This window comes from Gymnoscopelus braueri (assembly GCF_963280865.1).
Source record: "Gymnoscopelus braueri genome assembly, chromosome: 4".
Classification (NCBI taxonomy): domain Eukaryota; kingdom Metazoa; phylum Chordata; class Actinopteri; order Myctophiformes; family Myctophidae; genus Gymnoscopelus; species Gymnoscopelus braueri.
The window spans coordinates 41,273,991-41,296,049 of NC_137605.1; the positions used below are offsets into that span (position 1 = coordinate 41,273,991).

The following is a 22,059-nucleotide window of genomic DNA, read 5'->3' on the forward strand; positions in this document are numbered from 1 at the left end:
GTGTGTGTGTGTGTGTGTCTGCGTCTCTGTGTGCATGCACTGCCTGTGTGCAGCCGCCAGAGTGCGCCAGAGTGCAGGAATTTAGACAATGCTCTGATTAAAATGCACAACAGCCTGCAAAACACACACACACACACACACACACACACACACACACACACACACACACACAATGTCAATGTTCTCTCCCCATCACGGTGAAATAACACGGATTACAAGTCCGTAAATACACAATATTTTCGAGCTGCGTTCGCTTCCAGCGTTCGCGCGTCTTACTTGTTTAACAACCAACTAGGCTGCAGTTAGAAACTCAGGAGGGGCCAGATGCCCAGATCCCAAATCAAGAAACTGAAAACCAGATTTGCAAACATCAACATTATTTCGGATGACACTCTTATTACAGACAAGCTGGATCGCTTAAACATCTTCTTTACAACCATAGCCACAACACTGGTTAACAAGGACAAGGACAAATTGCAGGTCGAAAAAACCTGCAGCTCTGAACACGGTAAAACCTGCATCTGACTCGCTGATAACTATCATTACACCTGGGTAAACTGAATCCGTTCTCCGCCTTGGGTCCAAAATAAAGCTCTGCCAGGCCGACGGCTTCACAGTAAAAGTGTGTGACAATGTGATCACAAGAAAAGAGGAAATTACCTACCTGGGTCGCATTTTAAAGGCAAATCTTTCCAGTGGAAAAAATGGCAGCTAAAGTAATTCAGTCAACCAAAGAACAAGATTTTTGTACAGGATCTCCTCACTGGTCAGTGGGAATACATTGAGGACTCTGGCAGGAGCACTAATCCAATGTCACTTATACTATGCATGCACCTCTTGGTACCATAGCACCACAAAGGCCTTAAAAACAAGACTCCAGACATTTTCCAAAACATACTGGTCAGGCTACTGCTTGGCTCATTTTGCAAGGGTGGGATGGCTCAGGGTAGAGGACAGAGTACAGAAACTTGCAATGGGCCCGGTCTACAAGATACACTACACCACAAAGACACCCATGTACCTGTCAAACTACTTCAAAAACGTCAAAGACGTCCACAATCACGACACCAGAGGGAGCGCCACAAACCACGTTCAACACAGATTTGGCTCAAACAAGGGGTTAAATTCATTCTACTGCTATGCCACCAAAATGTGGAATGCCCTACAACAGTCATAAAAAAGTGTAAATCTTTACTCTCCTTCAAAACCGCTCTAAAAGAGCACTTACAGGTGGCTGCAATTCGGAACTGGCCCCTGAAAAAAGTCAAAGCCTATCACCAGAATTCATGTTGCTCTAATAATTGGATGGATCCTTGTTCACCACTAGGGCGCACTGTTATACAGAGGTTCATTGTGTCTGCACTGTAGCTGAGGTACTCTTTTCTGAGGTTAGTGAGCATCTAAACCTTTTGTGGAACATTCTAGATGACACTGAAAAATCAGCATTGTCCATATATATGGACAATATCTAATATAATACAGGTATGGATTGTCTCTTAAATTGCCATTATAGTCCTGTTCATCTGGCACCATAATCAGAAAATAACAATTCCTGTATGTCTTACATACTGAATGGTAATAAAGTGCTTCTGAGTTCTAAGCTTAACAAAAAAGTAGTCCAAAGATTTTTAAAATGTCATATGGGATCATGAGTGAGTGTGGTTGTTGATGTTACTGTTACTGTTTATTTTCTTAGAAAAGAGAATAGGCCTATAACACTAACAATATTACACTCAATCATATAAGCCTTTACTTTACCATCTTTTAAACATGATTTATTGTCATGAACAATATACTCTTTACTGTATATGAACTTTTACCAAAACTGCCTTTTTATTTTTTATCTCAGTATCCCAGGCTAGACCTTTTCTCTCCCTGGATGATACTGGAAGACAATGCATACACCTGGATAGGCTGTAGTGCACTACTCTGACCTTCCAAAGAAAGCTAGTGGTCAGCTGCAGTTATATCAAAAAGTTGCTGACAAGGTATTGGTAACACCAGAGAGAGTAGATTCATTCCCATTTTACTGCACTGGCTGGCGGTCAGGTTTAGAATGGATTTATGTGCTTTTATTAGATAATAAAATCTTGTCTCCTGAACTACCTCCAAAATAGGCTATGCTCCTGGTAGATCTCTTAAGGCCAGACCGCACCAATGCAACTCCTTGCAAGGAGTTGCATCGGTGGACTGGCTTTAAGACTAAAACCATTATGGAGAGAGTTCTGATTTCAATTAATATACACCCACTGACTCTGGAACAGTCTGCTGGTGGAGTGCACTTGACATTTTTAAATAGTGGAAGAGAAAACTCAAGACCCACCTATTACTTGCTTTTACCAAGGAACTATTTTACTGTTCATTATCTCCACCAGGTTAAAGGTTGAGATTATGTTTGTTTGTTTTTAAGATATCTTTGGGCCTTTTTCTGCCTTATTTTAAATTTGAATCAAACAACACAGAACTTATGCGATTTAACTTTTAGGGGGTGCCACAAATGCTACTTTTAATGTTGCAGAAACATGATTTCTTTCACAAACTTGGAGACAAACATCTCAGGAGTCATGAGAGGAGTGACAATAAGCATCAATCAGTTTTCTTGTAATTGGCTTCCAAAATGTGTGGGAGGGGCCTATTTCTTAACAAAACACCATATGAATGCAACATCCACCCAACCCCAAATTGGATGTTGAGGGTTCTCTATTTAGAATGCACCTCCAAAAGCACTTTCACTTCTGCCCATAGGGCGTGCCACAAAATGCAAAAAGTTGCATCATATGTCACATAAATTCTATTTCCGCCTGCAGCTTCCTCAGGACCTGAGGTTGCAACCCACAATTTGCCCTGGCTAGGCAACGCAGCCTGGCAGAGATACGTTCCGCACGCCCCTTTCTAGTTTTATCTGTTTAATTATTTATCTCCTCATGTATCTTGTTTTTTGTTTTCTTTCACTTTGTATTTCTGTCTATTATTACTGTAAGAGCCATAACGAGCTTAGGTCATGATGACCTGATTTTGCATTGACCTTAATTGTGCCAAGTTATTGCAGCTGTGTGTTAATGCCTTGATGATTATGTGCAGCAGTGTATAGTTAATTGAATGTTTGTGATTGGTGCTCTTTTGTTTGGTCATTAGTCTTTTGCTGTGCTGTTTGAGATGTGTCAGTAGAAGCTAAAGTTGAAGCTGAGAGCACACATTGTTTTTACCACTACACCAGTACAAGAACCACTTGTTGTATGCCTTATATTTTTTGCTTTAATATCAGTAAAGTCTCTAAAAACGGATACAAGGTGCGTCGTGCGTCAGATTACTATGTGCTCACCTTTTTTATGAAGATATATTTTGAAAGAACTATACGACTCTACAATTACTATTATTATTAGTATTAGTAGGCTAGTAGTAGTAGGAGCAGCATTAGTATTATTAGTATTAGTATTACTAGGGCGATGCCCATTGAGAACGCATGCCCCCTCTGGTTATGCAATACCCGTTGTACCTGTTGTGAGAGTACTTATAGTAGTTAGTGCAGTACCCATAGTCCTGTATTTGCAGTACCCATTATAGTCCTGTATTTGGAGGCCAGTCAATGAGGTCAGAACTATGATGTCATATTGATAACATCAGGGATCTCCATGAGCATGAAAGAGACATAGACAGTCAGATACAGAGATTTGTGGATTTTTTAATATCTCTGGATAAGCACGGATCTGACTGACTTCCCACTCGGCACTACACTCCTGCAGGTCCTCGGCGATACACACGCCAAGTTTGAGGTCAATCAGTTCAGTAACAGTTTTTGAGATATGACAGGACAGACACACATACACACACATGGACATACAGAGATCCCATGCATGAGAGTATTATTCTTCAAAACAAAGCAACTACTGTATATAGCAGTGAAGTTGTGTATGGAATTAATAATTGTTTTATTATATCTCTTTTATTTTATTTTATTAGGAATTTGATCACATGTAAAACCCACATTATGAAAAAGAAAAAAAGAAAAGAAAATAAAACCACTTCATTTAGACACTTCAGCTCAGAAATAACCAGACCGTAATGAACCATTTAACCATTTATTAATATATGACCGTTACCATATATGCAATGATATTGCATTCAAGTTTGGCGGTGTGACTCTGCTCATGTGATATTAAAAGATTTCCTGTGCAAAATGACACAGATCTTCAATCACAAACCCCAGAGCAGAGCATTCAATTCAATTCAATTAAAGTGTCAAATCACAAAGTTGTCTCAACACTTTATGTAGAGAAGAGACCCGACGATCCCACCCTGAGCAAGCAATTAGCGACAGTGGCAACGAAAAAACTCCCTCTTAACTGGGAGAAAACGTCAGGCAGACCCTAGGCTCTAGGGTGGCGGCCTTCTGCCTCGACCGTGTCGGGGGAAAAGAGAGAGGGAGAGACAGAAAGCATGAAACATAATACAGTTTAACATAACATTGAACCATCAATGCATAATTAAACAACCACAACATAGTACAAGCAAAAACGCAGTACAATACACAGAATCATGGAACCACGGAGTACAAGCACAGAATCATAGAACCACAGTACAACACAGAAACAACAGTTATAACGCAACAGTTATTACACAACAGTTATTACACCACAGTTATTACACCCAGTTATAACATGACACGACATTAAACCCTTAATGTACAACCATCACCATAATACAACGCCATCTACAAAACTATCCTGCCAACATCAGATGCTAGGGAGGAGGCCGGGGAGGTGGAGGAGTTTTGAAACCTACAGCTGTACAACCGGCACTGACAGCCAAGCACATAGAATGAACAGAGAATGAACAGAGAACAGAGGCTGCTTAAATGAACCGCCTGAGATGCACTGTGGGTATAAGAGGGCGTGAGTGAGTTAGCTAGTAGCGAATGAGAATGACAAGGGGTTGAACGTATGACTTAAAGGAGTACAACTGAATAAGCTTGTTAGCGAATGGGGGGGTCCGGGGAGTATGAATGAAATATAAACATTCTGCCTGCCGTGTCTACATGAACTATCGTTTACACTGAATTTCATTTAGACACTTCAGCTCAGAAATAACCAGACCGTAATGAACCATTTAACCATTTATTAATATATGACCGTTACCATATATGCAATGATATTGCATTCAAGTTTGGCGGTGTGACTCTGCTCATGTGATATTAAAAGATTTCCTGTGCAAAATGACACAGATCTTCAATCACAAACCCCCAACACGCGCTCACTTGCAGTGAGCAAATACAGAGCCACACCTTACCTTATATGAGAATGTTTATCAGTAAAAGCATCAAATTGACGCAAATCCATTTAAATCCATTTGATATAAATGAAATATGCTACATGAATTAACTATGTGAGTGTCAGCGTTGACACATTTCCTTTAAATGCATACCGAAGATGCCCTTCACATCTAAAGCCGACATCCTGCGCCAGCAGCGACTATTAGATGCACATTTGGCAAAACACCAAGTGTTCTGATGTTAAAGGAAATAAACTATGAACTTATGAATAACTATGTGTATAGACAGCAATGTCTAATTCCTTCTATATGATGGCAGCAATGCTAACCCTTTAGGCAAGTCCCGCTCGCCCGGACGGTGACCTGATATAGAAGGAATACACTATAGTGAATTACCCATCTAAACCTACCATCTAAACCACCATTAAGCATACGTGAGACCCAACACGACCAAAGCTTATAAATTTACCTATCTATAAGCCTACCACATTAAGGTAAACGTGAGACCAAACACGACCAAACCTTAGGTAAACCATGCCTACCAACCTAAACCACTGAAGCATATGAAGACCAGTTATACTTTAAAAGATACCATAACATCATAATACCACACTATAGCCTACGTGAGACCATGACACGACCGATGCTATAGTGTTTTACCAGTTATACTTTAAAAGATACCATAACATCATAATACCACACTATAGCCTACGTGAGACCATGACACGACCGATGCTATAGTGTTTTACCAGTTATACTTTAAAAGATACCATAACATCATAATACCACACTATAGCCTACGTGAGACCATAACACGACCGATGCTATAGTGTTTTACCAGTTATACTTTAAAAGATACCATAACATCATAATACCACACTATAGCCTACGTGAGACCATGACACGACCGATGCTATAGTGTTTTACCAGTTATACTTTAAAAGATACCATATCATCATAATACCACACTATAGCCTACGTGAGACCATAACACGACCGATGCTATAGTGTTTTACCTGACCCCCAACCTGCGCTCAGGCAGGAGCAATTACTTAACATGGCATCAATTATGCAACTCCTGATTTATTCCATAATTGATCGTACATTTACACTCATAGCTTTTTGAGCAGAAAGAATTTTATCCGTATTTAACGGATATAACATAATAATATAAGCAGCAGATGACCAACGACCCATGGCTTTCAGTGTGAATGATGGAACCAAAGATGCTGCTGAGTTGCAGCACCAATCCGAAAGGAGTGAACAACTTGGGGCAGTCCACATCTGAAGGCATCCTGCTTCCTGGCAGCGAACCAAGCCTTGACATGGCCCTCCCAACATCCGAACAAGGTTCATCTCCCCCAGAATTTAACCGCCGTTGAAGGTAGCGAGACATAGAAGAGAACGGACAAAAACGGTATCAGTTCTTACAATAATTGATATTCCATTAGAATAAAGCGGTATCAGTTCTTACAATAACTGATATTCCATAAGAATAATTAACTGATTTAGAGTGCTTAAGAGGAATTGAAACATGTGACTGAAAGAGAAGACAGAAATGGAAATGTCATGCAAGGGGTTAAAGCTTTCAGTGCAAGAAAGTATTCCCCACATCTAAGAAACCCATAAGATACTGATAGAAACTGCTTCCAAGTAATATCTACATTAGTTAAGATTCTTTCCTCCGCTTAGTAATTACATAACTCCTCGCAGCTAGCTGCGTTCATCGACACATGAGCCGAGTGATCCAAGCTACTTTTGAGTCAAATCATGCATTAACTTTTCACAACATTTCACTATCACAATCCCAACATAGAATGGAGCGATTTAAACACCCATGTAATAAGTTCAATATAAAGCGACCATCCCAGAATACTTAAATGACCGAGATCATTAAACGATCCATACCATTTGACATACGCCTGGATTTTATGGACGCCGTTCCTTTAGAACATCAGTGTGAGTGGGTTACACAGATCAAGCAGTGAGCAACCGACATGGCTTTCAGTAAGCTTGAACCAGAATAAATTTAGATTTGATTAATGATGACCTGCCTCTCATGACTTCGGCAGAAGTAGATCCAGTTATACCACCAAGGTGATCTTGAGAACTGCTCGGCAATGACCATATCGCTGCAGTAGTTATGAAGACCGGCAGCAACCCACAACCTGAACCTTCCCAGCATCCATGATGGACAGAAGTTCATGCCATCGTCAGAATTGGATCACCATAATGGGCAGTTGCTCAAGAAACATAAAACAGAAGCAGAATAAGTTTAAGCAATGAATGAATATCCCTTTACAAAGACATGTTTAAGCTAAAAGTGAAGGTAACATGCAAGTTAGCTCATCAAACGATGAATCCAATCCATAATGATGATAGAAATTGAAGCAGCAGAGAATCAGATTAGCCTTTGTATGCACTCTAAATGGCACCCCCTAGAGATAATTACAGTTAAAACAATCACCCCATTCACGAGCTTCAATCCACAATGAATACAATAGCTACCCTTATCTGCTCTTCTTCCAAACTACTTCCATTAACCCTTCTTACATATACTACAATCCTTACCTCACATTACCTGTTAAGCTTTTGACTTGAATAGCAGTACGGTGTCAATGCTACATAATGCTATACAACAGCCCCTTTTAGTAGTAGAATCAGTAGCTCGCACTTTAGAACTAACGGAAACCCAACCTGAACCTTCCCGGCATCCGTGATGGAAAGATGGTCATGCCATCAAAGCCTTGGATCACCATAATAGCAGTCAATCATGAAACGAAAAACAGAAGCAGTGTGAATTCAAGCAATGAATATCCCTTTACAATGACATGGTTAGCTAAAAGTGAAGTAACGTGCAAATTAGCTTCAGTGCACTAATGAATCCACCTGCATCTGAGAATCAGATTAACCTTTGTTTGCCCTCTAAATGGCACCCCCTGGAGGACAACCCACTACAATTGAAGCAATCGCCCCATTTCACAAGACTTCAAATCCACCATGAAGTAATTATCTATTTAAGCATCTGCAAACTAATTCACCCACATTATAGTTACCTGAACTTGAGCGTTAATTAAGTGAATAGAACAGGAATGCAGAAATAACAGCTTCACTGAGTGGATTAAATTAACTTGAATATCCCATGATAGTTGTGTACCTATTTAACATGACAGTTACACTGCCATAATGCCTGCACATGACCAGTTAAGAAAGAAAACACCCTTGCCCTTTCACCTTATTCTCACAAGGTAGCATTGAACTGATCCCCATGATATGACTGTCAGTTGCATAGACTACAGTACCCAAGATGCATTGCTGTATTGTATGAGACTTCCTGATTACTCCCAAGGAGTAGTCACGTGACACCACCACGCCGTGTTGCCAGATTGTAAGAGAAACAAGCGGCCAAGTCTATAAAAACAAGTCGCAAAACAAATGTTTAGAATATTAAACATTTTTTGCACCATGATTACATATGAATCTGGGGTTCCTTCACATGAACACTGTTTAGTAATCATATTTGCTGTTACTTACAGAACACAATCCCAAAGTCGCTTATAATAAGCAGACATGGCAACACTGATTTGATACACATGCTGTGTTTTCCTATCCTGGCTTGAGTACATGTCTGAATTTGACTTCTTGTCTTATATTATGCCCCGTTGCAACAGATTGTCTACGACAGCCTTGATAAGTATAAACATATTATAAAAGCATTTGAGCAAGCAGTAGCAATACAACTGTTGGAAGCTCTGCTTGAAGCTTCAGAGCCAACTAGATGGTACTGCACCATTGTGGGTATTCCCAGAGTCAAGAGTGCCTCAGCAGAACAGCATTAGAACTTAGAAGCAGTACTTATTTTGGAAAAAAATTTGGCCCAAAATAGCTCCATTACTTCTATACCTTAAAACAATAATAATAATAATAATAATAATCTAAAATAGCCAAGTTTCATTACCTGATGAGGTAAAGGGGAGTAGCCTACATGGGAAGCAAGCCTGCTGTGTTAACTGTGCAGTGTTGAACAAACAATCAAAGCTTTTACATGGCAACAAGCATGCTATGTTAGCGTTAAGCTACAAACGATTCGATTTTTCCACATGGGAAGCAAGCATGCTATGTTAACTGTGCAGTGCTGTATAACAAACAAAGATTCTACATGCAGCAGCATGCTATGTTAGCTTTAACCTACAAACAATTCCAACTTTCCACATGGTAAAAGAGAGTAGCCTACAACCAAGCTTCTACTGTACATGGGCAGCAAGCATGCTGTATTAGCTTTGAGCTACAACAATTCCAAACTTCTACATGGCAGCAAGCATGCTATGTTAGCTTAAGCTATGAGCACAGTAGTGTTAGCAGCAATAATAGAAGAAGCATTAAAAGTCAGCATCATGAGCAAAATCATCTCATATAGCACCAAATATCATAGAGCAGCACACAAAGCGTAGATAAGCAGCAGATGACAGCTCGCAGCAGCTAGCAAAATGCATTGGTTCAGCAACCAAGGAATTTGAAAATGTGAAAACCTACAGCTGTTTGAAACCTACAGCTGTACAACCGGCACTGACAGCCAAGCACATAGAATGAACAGAGAACAGAGGCTGCTTAAATGAACCGCCTGAGATGCACTGTGGGTATAAGAGGGCGTGAGTGAGTTAGCTAGTAGCGAATGAGAATGACAAGGGGTTGAACGTATGACTTAAAGGAGTACAACTGAATAAGCTTGTTAGCGAATGGGGGGGTCCGGGGAGTATGAATGAAATATAAACATTCTGCCTGCCGTGTCTACATGAACTATCGTTTACACTGAATATCAGGAATAGTTATACAAGGCCCAACAACTCTGGTATTGCAGCAAACTTGTAATGGTACATTCAAACAGTATTTATTTTCTCTCTTTTATTTAAAGTATCCTGAAGTCATTTCTGTGTAGGCCTATAATAGTAGACCCTTTGAAACAACTGCCTCACTATATCTGGCTAACAGGATTACTGACTGCCTTATCTAAGCGTTTTGAAGTCATAGAGAGAGATTCAAAGTGGAAATGTTATTATTTGTTTTAGTCATAAAGCTGTGTCTAATTTGGAATCCAGAGTTCTGGTTCTACAATATGTCTCTCTCTTCCTCTCTTACTTAATTCGATCGCTCCTTTCTCATGATTATACATCCTCTTTTTCACACACTTAAATGCACATATATCCGTGTATGCACAAATGTTTTGCTCTTAGCTGTAATCTCATCTCAGCTAAATCTGTGACCTGCATGAACAGGGAACTGTCTCATTAGTGCGTCAGTGTCTCAGTCGCAGCAGGTGTGAATTGAGAGATGGACTCAGCTGCCAGATTCCATCAAAAAGAGCTTGACATGTCAATCCTCCAGGACAGTTTGAGCTTCTCATGGGACCTCAAAAATCCTCTTGACAGTTTGGACAGCTTCCGCACTTCTGCTAAATTAATATATAAACTGTTCCGGGAAACATGACATTCAGCACAGGGAATGCAAAGCATGGTAGGAATAGAAGATGAATAGGAGAAATCCATGTCAAAAGAGTAAAAGAAGATCACAATGTACAATGGCTATGTATGTGACATACATGATTGCTCACAAAGTTTCCAAATGTCCTCCAATATGCTCTGTAATATTTAATGCTTGTGATAGCAATTACACTCATTAAATGGCACCTTTGGACATATACTGTGTACTGATGTTCATCACTAAAGTTAAAATACATAAAGGCAAAGCTTGGGTTACTTTTCCCCCAACAAGAAACAAAAAGTCTTTGAAAATCTTAAAGACACCATCATCATAACGTCAACATAAAGTCCCTCTCAAAACACTTTGCACAGCAACTCTTCCAGTCAATGCAGCTTTATTGCTAAAGGTAGTGCAATTTTCTATCTCGCTGATTCAATCCAGACAAGCAGAGAATTACGATGTTCTTGAGCCAGTGAAATATGGCTATTTGCCTGTGAAATAGCAGTTGACGGTTGTGCCAAAAATAGAGAACAATGTTGAGTGCTGTTGTTTCTTGCCATGCTCTGATCCAAGGTGAGAGGGTAACCGTTTTCTGTCAGGTGCCTTCCTATGAACCTCCAATAGAAGGCTCTGGTATGAACGTGTTAAAAAGTACTGTAGGCTGCTGCTGCATCTTTCCCCAGATGAATAAAGGTTTGAAATAAATACACAGTGGATGACACATGCCTTCACCAACATCCGTGTACATGTGAAAACTACAGCCCTAGAGCCAGTGGTGGAAAGTAACTAAGTACATTTACTTAAGTACTGTACTTAAGTACAATTTTGAGGTATTTGTACTTTACTTGAGTATTTCCAATTTCCAATGCTTTTACTTCTACTCCACTACATCTCAGAGGCAAATATTGTACTTTTACTCCGCTACAATTATTTGAGAACATTAGTTACTAGTTACTTTTCAGATGTAAATTATGATATCATGAAACATACATTAACCACTTAAGCCCTGTTTTAAACATAGGCTATTTGAAAATAGCCGATCTTAGCTCACAACGCGTCGCGAAGCGACGCGTTGTGAGCTTGTAGATCTGCTATTTTCAAACATTTTTGTACTTTTACTTTTGGTACTTTAAGTACATTTTGATGCCAATACTTTTGTACTTTTACTCAAGTAAAGAATTTGAGTACTTTTTCCACCACTGCCTAGAGCCCCGTTCAGATATAGATAGAAAGATATCACTGAAAGGCCTTCTGCTGACATCATGGAAAAATGAAGGAAACATACAAGTGGACAGAACAACAAGCCTTGGTACAACTCAAGGGTAGGATAACAGTGCACCCTCTCTCGTAATACGCTTGAATTACAGTCCTGCCCCCATAACTCTCTAGAACACATAATGTTCCACAAGGAAGACCAATATACTGGAACATCTTTTCAAAGGCTTGAGCAAGACGGTCGATTCATCTAAACAAATAGAGGTGAGGTATTTATTTATGCTCTCTTTTGCTGTATCTCATGAAGGACTCAGATGAAACACTTGCCCCCGAGTGGAGCCGCATACATGATTAATATTCTTCTCTCACTGATACTCAATGTTGGTGTACATTTAGTAAACACCCATGAAGAGATATTTTAGGACAAGTATTGAGAGCAAAAAAAGGGAGTCCCGCTAAGGCGCACACACTTTCTTCACTTACAAAAATTTATAGGGATGCAAGGTTCCAGTCACTCGGACCTTCATCAAGCATAAAGAAGCAAACAGCCAGTATATATGACAACTCTCAGAGAGGCGAGGGCCAATCAAAGCACCACGCCAATCCATTACCATGGATTCCGTCTCCGTAGGTGTGCAAAAGGACCTTTTCTTCTAGGACAAGTGTTAAAAAAGTTGAGGATCCAGGGTTAAACTGAATGGACCTAGAACAGAGGTCGATAGTATTGATATGGTTTAAAAGCTGGAAAGCGATACATTACCCTCCATATAATCTCTCAAGACAGTTCAGCACTGAGAAACATTTTCCCCCCTTTTCTTTTACCGAATGGGTTCCCAGATTGCCCTCCATATACGGTACCTCTATTTTTAGAGATACTTCACAGGATGATTCAGATGGCTCCTTGTCACCCTCCACTTAGGGACGGTGGTTGTTTGAAGGGAGATACATCGTTTGTCATCATCACTACTCTTTTGCATGCATGACGGATCTTAACAGTGCCAGCCGGAAACTATATGTAAATGTAGAAATGGGAAGCACTACTATGTTGGGTGCCACGCAGTTAACACAGCCGCATATAGCCTTTACATGTATTGCCATGTCTTTCAACGAATCACTTGCAGAGATCCAATTAGTCTGAGCCAAAGAAAGAAAGCTGATTCAATATGTTATGCACGTCCTCTGGGGAAAACAGATTCTATCTGATCAGCCCCCTGTTGCTTTGAATAGTAATCCTCTGAAAATGCATATAGGGGAAGAAGGCACTGGGGGAGCAGTAAGCTTAGTGTAGCTAAAGCAGGGGAAACCAGTTGATCTTTCCTGTCAGACTCCTATCAACTTGTGGAATAATGTTTCTCAAATTATATCTACATCTAATTTGATCAAACTATTAAAAAGAACCTTAAAGAAGTGTTGACGTGCCAACCCAAAAGAACCAATACAGTATAAGCCTTTTTATTTATCTTTGACTTATTAATTAAATTCAAATCATGTTGTTAATTGTTAGAATAATTTAGCAGGACTTCTGACCAACTGCTGGAATCATACATACCACACAGTTCCTGTCACTCTGACAAGTCATTAAGTAATTTGAATGTCTTTTAAAGGTGCTGAAAGTGATTTTATTTTTAAATTCTGGTGGTAATCATTGCTAGTATAGAGTGTTTATTCAGTAATACTGGTATCCTATAGTTTCAAATGTATGTTTTAGGAATAGCATGTTGTTTAGACAGATAATAAAGGGATAGTTCACCCCCAAAATGACTTTTTTCCTATCGATTAGTCACCCCATGAAGACTTGAATTCAGGGGTATCTTTTCGTTTTTGTCGCATTCCTAAGCCAATAATTTGATGACCGGCAGCGGTTCCGGTAGGAGACATAAAGAGTGACTCCTTTGTGTCTCCTACATGAACCACTGCTTACTGGTCCGCTGATCATCACATTATTGGCTTAGGAATGCGACAAAAACAAAAAAATATCCATGAATTCAAGTCTCCATGGGTTGACTAATCGATAGAAAAAAAGTATTTTTTTTGGATGAACAATCCCTTTAAGTTCATAGTTTACCTACACGGTTCTCTCTGCACTCTATTACCTTATTGACTAGAGTTCAATAAACACATTGATATTCTCAATAGGAATGATGAGACATCAAGTGCTTGAAAAATGTTTTATCTGCCATTTCTGGGCACAAAAAAAAGTTGTGTGCCTCCCAGCACGGCAAATTGGCTATGGACGTTTTCACAATATAAAATGAAGTGTCCAGAACATTAGCTGTGTCTTTGTCAACCTGTGGATATGTATTACAACATTACATATTTGACAATTTAAGGACTTTTAAGACCTTTTTAATACCTAAATAAAAGAGACGGAAAGAAAAGAAAAAAGACCATTACTGCATCAAAAGTAATCAACAAAGCAAAAAACTGGTCAAACATTGGCCAAATTGTCAAATAATATAAGAAAGAGGCAAACATTTTGAAAATAGCCGATCTACAAGCTCACAACGCCTCACAACGTGAGGCGTTGTGAGTATATCACAATATTTATCTGTGGAACAGAGTCAAACTAAATGTAATGCCTATAAATTCCAAGTGCTCAGGGTGGGGGGTCCACAGTTCTAATATGATTTTTTTGGGGGGTCGCGGCCTAAAAAGGTTGAGAACCACTTATCTAATGCACTCTTTAAATAGTGTGGAAATGCTGCCCTGAGGGACTGCGTCAGACTTTAGACCAGCTAGGCCAAAGCTGATCTAAAGCTTTATGATGGTTTTTTTTGGGCACTTGTCTGAGTGAATGTGAAGCAGGGCGTTACTGAAAAAGAGCACTCATGTTCAGCATACCTACCCTGATTAAATATGGTAAAAAAAAAAATGGGCGCACAGATGAGCACAAGTACATAATACAACATGGCCGCTGGCTATTCCCTCGCATTGCTAGGAAACTAGCAATGGCACTGCGTTTTGCGCTGCTTTGTGCCATATTGCACCGGGTGCAATAGGACCCCTTGACTTTGACATTTCAAGGTCAAAGGACATCTTGCCAAATGAAAGGCTACATTTTATGAATTCCTGTTTGCCATTTATTAATATGTCCATCTTGAACTGCTGAGTTACAGTGGAAAATATGTAATTTTGACCAACTGTCAAATGTATTCTTAGTTTTAAGACTTTTGACAAAGTTATGCCATCAAACGATTTTGACCTTAATCGTAACCCTTTCACCTTAAAGGAGTAGTTCACCCCCAAAAAATACTTAATATCTATCAATTACACACCCCATGAAGCCTTGAATTCGTGGAAATTATTTTGTTTTTGTCACATTCCTAAACCAATAATTTGATGACCGGCGGACTCAATTTCCCCCATGTCTTTTATGTCTGGCTATAGACCATACCGGAGTACCGGAGTCCCCTACTGAGTCTCCGACTGAATTATTGGTTTAGGAATGTGACAAAAACAATCTCCATGAATTCAAGGCTTCATTGGGTGTGTAATTGCTAGAAAAGAAAAGAAAATGGGGTGAACTACTCCTTTAACCCAGCTACCATCAGTTTCATGTCATTTGACGTTTCCCATAAACAGACAAATATAAACAGAAAAACTAACAACAATTTGACGAAGAAGAGGATGGGGGAAATAAATAAGGTGACTCTGTGTGACTCAGTGTCTGTTTGATGTCATCCACAGGTGAATCCATTCAGAGCAATCTGTGCAAAAACAGAGGAGGCGTAAGGGACAGAAAGTTTGCAGTTCAACCTGTGCCCAGAAAGAGCTTCTGGACAGCACCTACAGTATGTACCCTGGTGAAAAATGAACAATTCTAAGGGCCCATTTCTCCTGTGAAACATCAAATGAGAAGAAGGAATGAAAAATGGCTTAAACTTCGAACCCATTGCTTTTGTCATTCTAATAATCGAAGAGAAGCGGAGCACATATCCATGGTCAAAAATCCCAAGTACGTGCTACCACAGCCAGCAGCTACCATCTCAAAGCAGAGCACGATGGAAAAGGAAACATTTGTCTCAGCAAGAAGGAACTGCAGATTGCTAGTTAATAATCCATAATTACTAGCAAAGCCTTTGAATTAAGTAACATATAACAGTGTTTCTACAGACTAGAAAGTACTGTTGTCCAGAAACAAGTCTTCTTCCATAAATAGAAGTTACGTGAAGATTTTAAGATAATTACAATGGACAAAGTAAAAAATGGAGATGAATAAATCTTAGCAGATTGAGACAATTTTTTGCTAATACAATGCTGAGTATGTGGTTGAAAGTCATTCAGGCTTAACAGATTTTCTGAGAGACACTGTGCAATCATCAACATTTTGGGGACCTATTGATGACTAGTTCCTACTAATAATAATAAATAAATAAAACAATAGCAGTGTGTCCTTTCCCTTTCAATAGCCACATGTGTGGAACTCCTCCTTGTCTAACAATGAACACACTGTCAACAACCCCTGTGACTGCGAACCAGTCAGACTGCCCGGAGGTGCAGGTTCCGTTCTATCTCTTCTTCACCATCGGAGTGGCAAGTGTAGTGGAGAACCTTCTGGTTGTGGTGGCGGTGATCTGCAACAGGAACCTCCACTCCCCCATGTACTGCTTCATCTGCAGCCTGGCAGCCTTCAACACTATCGCCAGCCTTGTCAAAACCTGGGAAAACCTCATGCTGGTGTTAGCCGAAGTGGAACTCATGAGAAAACAGGGGCCATCAGAGCTGCAAATGGATGACGTGATGGACTCACTGCTTTTGATGTCATTCATAGGATCTATTTTCAGCTTCTTGACAATTGCCATTGACCGGTATGTAACAACCCTTTACAAGCCTTTAAGCTATTGTCTTTTAAGCAGAATTAGATTATTTCTTTGAACTCATCTGTCTTTGACTCTTGCAGAGTCTTGCAGACAGTAATGGACATGGAACACTTAGCTATATGTAGCAGAGTGGCTCAGAGCCCCTGAAGACCAAAAACAAACCCTGGGGTTACTTTGAGTACTTTAAGCCTGATTTATACTTAGTTGCAGGTGTCACACACAGCAGATCTAGTATAAGTATAAATCAAGCTCACCATGCAACAATGTATAAATCAAGCAGTGCCACCAAGATGCCCAACAGATAACCATCCTATAAATCGCATAATGATAGTGATAATTGTGATCAATCACACTTTATTTTAAAGTTTAAATATGCTTATTCCAGGTACATCACCATCTTCCATGCACTGCGCTACCACAATATTATGACCATGCGGCGTGCTGGAGCCATCTTGGGTATCATATGGACAACGTGTGGGGTATTGGCCATCCTCATGATATGGTACTTTGAAAACCATGTCATTATGATCTTCTTCGTGGTCCTCTTCCTCATCTCCTTGGCGCTCATTGGCTTCTTCTACATCTACATGTTCATGTTGGCGCGCCTCCATGCACGGAAGATCGCCGCGCTCGGAGGGAGCGGCACACATCGGCGACGTCAGCTGTGGGGTAGCAGCATGAGAGGGGTCATGACCCTCACCATTTTATTTGGAGTGTTTGTGATATGCTGGGCCCCGTTCTTTGTCCACCTCATCATTTTGATGGTGTGTCCTAAGAACCCGTATTGCGAGTGTTACCGCTCTCTGTTTCAACTGCACCTGCTGCTGATGATGAGCCATGCCCTCATTGACCCGGCCATCTACGCCTTCCGCAGCGCTGAACTAAGACATACCTTCAGGAAGTTGCTCCTTTGTTATGACTGGAGGCGGAGCTGTTAGCATCTAATATTGTTTTTTTCTACAATGGCAGGGGACGAGTAAAACCCAGTCGATACAACGCATCTTGGATGCGACGCGTTGTGAGCTTGAAGGTCTGCTATTCTCAGCTGTTCTCCGTGCGTGACACCATCGCGCGACGGAGAATAAATTAGGCTTTATGAATAATGAATGAGTCAAGTGTCGGCGTGTTTGGAGTCATCTAATCACATTGCTGGAGACATCCAATCACATTTGCTTTTCATTTTGACCTTATTTGACATTATCTTTCTGTATGGATGCCAAAGTTTCTGGACCAAAAATATATTCATCTAACCGCAAAATAGTTTAGAATTGATTCCCACCCTATCCGTATGAAACCCGGACAGGGCTGAGTCAACAGCACAACAGCTACTTGCTCAGCTACTGCCTCACTCACTCAGGCGCTCCCTTTCCTGTTGGCATGCCTGCCTTGTTTGGATTGAGATTCTTCCCCTGCCATGCCCTTCCCCTGTGTGTGTGTGTGTGAGTGTGTGTGTGTGTGTGTGTGTGTGTGTGTGTGTGTGTGTGTGTGTGTGTGTGTGTGTGTGTGTGTGTGTGTGTGTGTGTGTGTGTGTGTGTGTGTGTGTGTATGAGAGAGAGAGAGAGAGAGAGAGAGAGAGAAACAGAGAAACAGAGAGAGAGAGAGAGAGAGAGAGCACAAAGTGCTCTTCTTTCTGGCCAAGACCAAATCAACCAAATCCAACCAACCTTTCTCTGTAATCCCACCGAAATTCAATTTAAATTCATATCAATCCATAGCCCCTCATGTCATCTCTTCAAATCCTTTTTGAAATGAGAAGGATTCCATATGTCCATCAACACTATGTAATTGTCAAGATTTGCCATTACACCTTAGATAATAATTCATGGTGTCACAGGGCACAATATCATATTCGTATACCACAGACTTAGCCTGGTAAACCCTTCCGATTGCGGAATTCAATTTCATTTTCATTCAGCAGATGACAATGAAATTGAATTCCGCGACCGGGAGGGTTTACCAGGCTACCATAGACTGACCCCCACAGCATTGTCAAGAACAAGTAATTATTTCAACTTCATACAATTTTTAAATATTATTTATTTTGATCATTAAGTCAATGTTATTTCAATTTTGATTCAATATTTCTCTAAAACATATTAAATGCACAAAGATGCTTCACTTTCCCAAATGATAAAATTGCCAATGATGCACATTGTTTTAAAAAGATTTACTGTTATTTCCTGACATCAAAATTGTTTTTTATATCAATTTGTTATGGCAAAAATGTAATTTCTGATATCAAGACGTTAATAGATTTTGTATGAATGATAATGTCAACATTTAACAAGTTTAAATCATAGCTCCTGTTGAATTGAAAGGGGAAACGGTGTAATTTTCAGTAGTTATTACACTTTTATTTTAATTTAATCAACTAACATTCAATAGTTAAAATATAATTTCTGATATCTAATTAGAATTGAATTATAACCAGTTGTAATTTATTTTACTAAATGAAGAATGTATATTTTAGCTAGCAAAAATTTCACCGCAACCCAAAATAACTTTGATGCAAACTTGAACTGAAAGGCAAAGGACTGAACTTGGCAGAGCTAAGCAGACAGCAGTCTGTTTTACCTGACTAGCCAAGGAGGCACCATTGTTGAAATGTTATGATTGTGAGGTAGCATTAACGATAATCAAGAGGTCTTATTTAATTTGAATGGGATCTAAACGTATGCAATGATGGTAATGAAGTAGGCATTAATATATCATTTTATACTGTACATTATTGTGTTGAAGTGGATATATTATGGATATCATAGTAGATAGATAGTAGATATCCCTGTATTAATTTTCTCCCTCAACATCACTCTCAACAAGGTTGGAGATCTGTTGATATAGACCAAAATAAATATGGAATGAAATGTACTATATTCACCATGTATCAGGCAACCCTTTAACTTTTTGCTTTTTATTTACATAATTCTTTGACACAAGTCTTTCCAGCTGAAGCTCACAGAAAGTTTTACAATTATATTTATACATGCCGTCACGTATAATTCACTACATTATTGCACAGGTTATACATATTCTGCCATTGTACATAGTATGATGGGGTTTACAGTTATTTGTAGAGTGGACTTCAATTCTGTATGTTTATGTGTCTAATTGTGTATTCTCTGTTTGTCTTAGAATATTGAATGACTAAATGCTTTAACATCTATAATACTCATTATTCAGTGTGTGCAATTATTCATGTCTCCAATGTTTGTAATGCAAAAAGCAATACATAACTTGTATAAATGCTAGGAAACAGGTGAAAACCCTTGTCAACATCCAGTCAAATATGTACAACAACCAAGAAGGGGTAGGCTCGAAGCAAATCGAAAACAATGACATCTGGTAATAATTGATACAAATCTTGTGAATCTTTTTTTTTAGGCAAGCTAGCTAACTAACGGTTGTTTCTATAATAGTTTATGTTGCTTCCCATGTTCACATACTTTTAAGGGCAACTGTGTTATTCTTTACAGCCAGAAAAACTTGTGGAATGAAACAAATCCCAATGAGTCATTTTGGATTTTAAACCAACCAAACCAGAATTTCCACATGGAGTATGTGGTAATGTTGTATTTGTTGTATCCACCTTTTTACATAATTATTTCTAAATCTTACACTTGAAAGCACACTCCCCGCCAACAATGATGGATGCTGAGGTAATTCAACACAACAAAACAATTTTAATACTGCTTGTAGACAGACAGACAGACAGACAGACAGACAGACAGACAGACTGACTGACTGACTGACAAACAGACACACATGCATGCACGCGCACGCGCGAGCGCACGCACACACACACACACACACACACACACACACACACACACACACACACACACACACACACACACACACACACACACACACACAAACACACACACGAATGGTGGTGGCAATGAAAGTGATACTTACCAAATAACATACAGTCCTTTTTTGCGTGCACCACAAATAACTACTTTTTTCAGTACTTCCCTGACAGAGCGCAGACGTTGGCACATGCGTTCCTCAAACTGTAACAACAAATGATCTCCTTAAACGTCTTCCTCATCTCCTGACTCCGGAAAGCGTAGATCAGCGGGTCGATCACAGAGTTACACATGATGAGGATGAGGTACATGTTGAAGTGGGACATGAAGCACACACAGTAGAGGTTGTGGGGACAGGAAATCATCAGGATCAGGTGGAGGAAGAACGGAGCCCAGCAGACGATGAAGATCCCCAGCAGGATGGTCAGCGTGATGGCGCCCTTCATGCTGGCCCGCTGGTGGGTGGAGTTGCATCCGGGCAGGGCGGCGATGCGCTTGACGTGCGACCGCGCCAACATGAACATGTGGCTATAAAGGGACGCCATGAGCACCAGCATGGCGAAGAACATTGAGACCAGGCAGATGATGACGGGGGTAGAATCTGAGTAGATGATGAAGACTATCCCGCAGCCAATGCAGAAGAGCCAAATCCCACCGATGATGCACCCGGCTCTCCTCACCGTCATTATGTTGTGGTACCTCAGCGCATAGAAGATAGTCACATACCTAAACACAACAAAAACATTGTTAGTACTACAGTATGTGATATAATAATGATATGTTATTACCAGTCAGTTTTTGTGGTGACTCAGTATTTGGTACTTTAGTTTACTTTTTCAAGCCTTAATTTGATAGCGACAGTTGATAGCATCAACGGAGAGGGGCGGAAAATGGTAGGAGAGAAAAAAAATTTGGGAAGGCAAAGGCCAAAGGGCCTCGAACCCGAGCCAGCTGCGGCAAGGACTGAATCTTGATATGTTATGTGCTCTACCAGGTGAGGTACAATATACTTTGATAAACACTTCCCCTATTGTCAATATTAAGTATACATCAGATTCATTCGCATTTTCAACAACATTGCAAGGCATAACCACTATGGTGTAGTAATCGAGCACTTTCTCAAAAATACTATCATGCATTTTGTTTAATTGTAACTGAATGTAAACCATCTGTATAGCTGTTTCTTATCTTACTAGTTACTGTACATATCACGCCTCTGCTATCATACAACCCTGCTGTATTTGGCATATTGATATACTGTACAATCATATGCATTGTTCTGCATATGTTTATAGATACTATACATGTTTAGTTTTTCCACCTGTTTTTATTCCTAGTCTGCACTGCCTTTACATAGAACGGTTCATACATCGTGACTCTTCTATTGAAGTGTATCTGTCTATCTAATCTATTTAGGGATGTTTAAAAATGAACAAAATGAAATTCGATAACTATAATTCCATTAATAA

General features: G+C 39.8%; 2 protein-coding genes across 2 annotated transcripts in view; one reads left to right on the forward strand and one right to left on the reverse strand.

Annotated features, from left to right (window-relative positions):
* Nucleotides 1–16,401: 16,401 nt before the first annotated feature.
* On the forward strand, nucleotides 16,402–17,719 carry mc2r (melanocortin 2 receptor; the record flags this gene model as incomplete). Its single annotated transcript, XM_080425917.1, has 2 exons — nucleotides 16,402–16,769; nucleotides 17,167–17,719. 2 exons carry the CDS (start codon nucleotides 16,402–16,404, stop codon nucleotides 17,717–17,719), a joined length of 921 nt encoding a protein of 306 aa, XP_080282043.1.
* Nucleotides 17,720–20,716: 2,997 nt separating this feature from the next.
* Nucleotides 20,717–22,059, reverse strand: part of LOC308084549 (melanocortin receptor 5-like) — a 30,804-nt gene continuing 29,461 nt past the window's right edge. Inside the window, exon 5 of the mRNA XM_080427221.1 lies at nucleotides 20,717–21,316. Within this exon, the coding sequence (XP_080283347.1) occupies nucleotides 20,746–21,316 (571 nt within the window). The 3' untranslated portion in view covers nucleotides 20,717–20,745. The remainder of the gene's footprint in view (nucleotides 21,317–22,059) is intronic.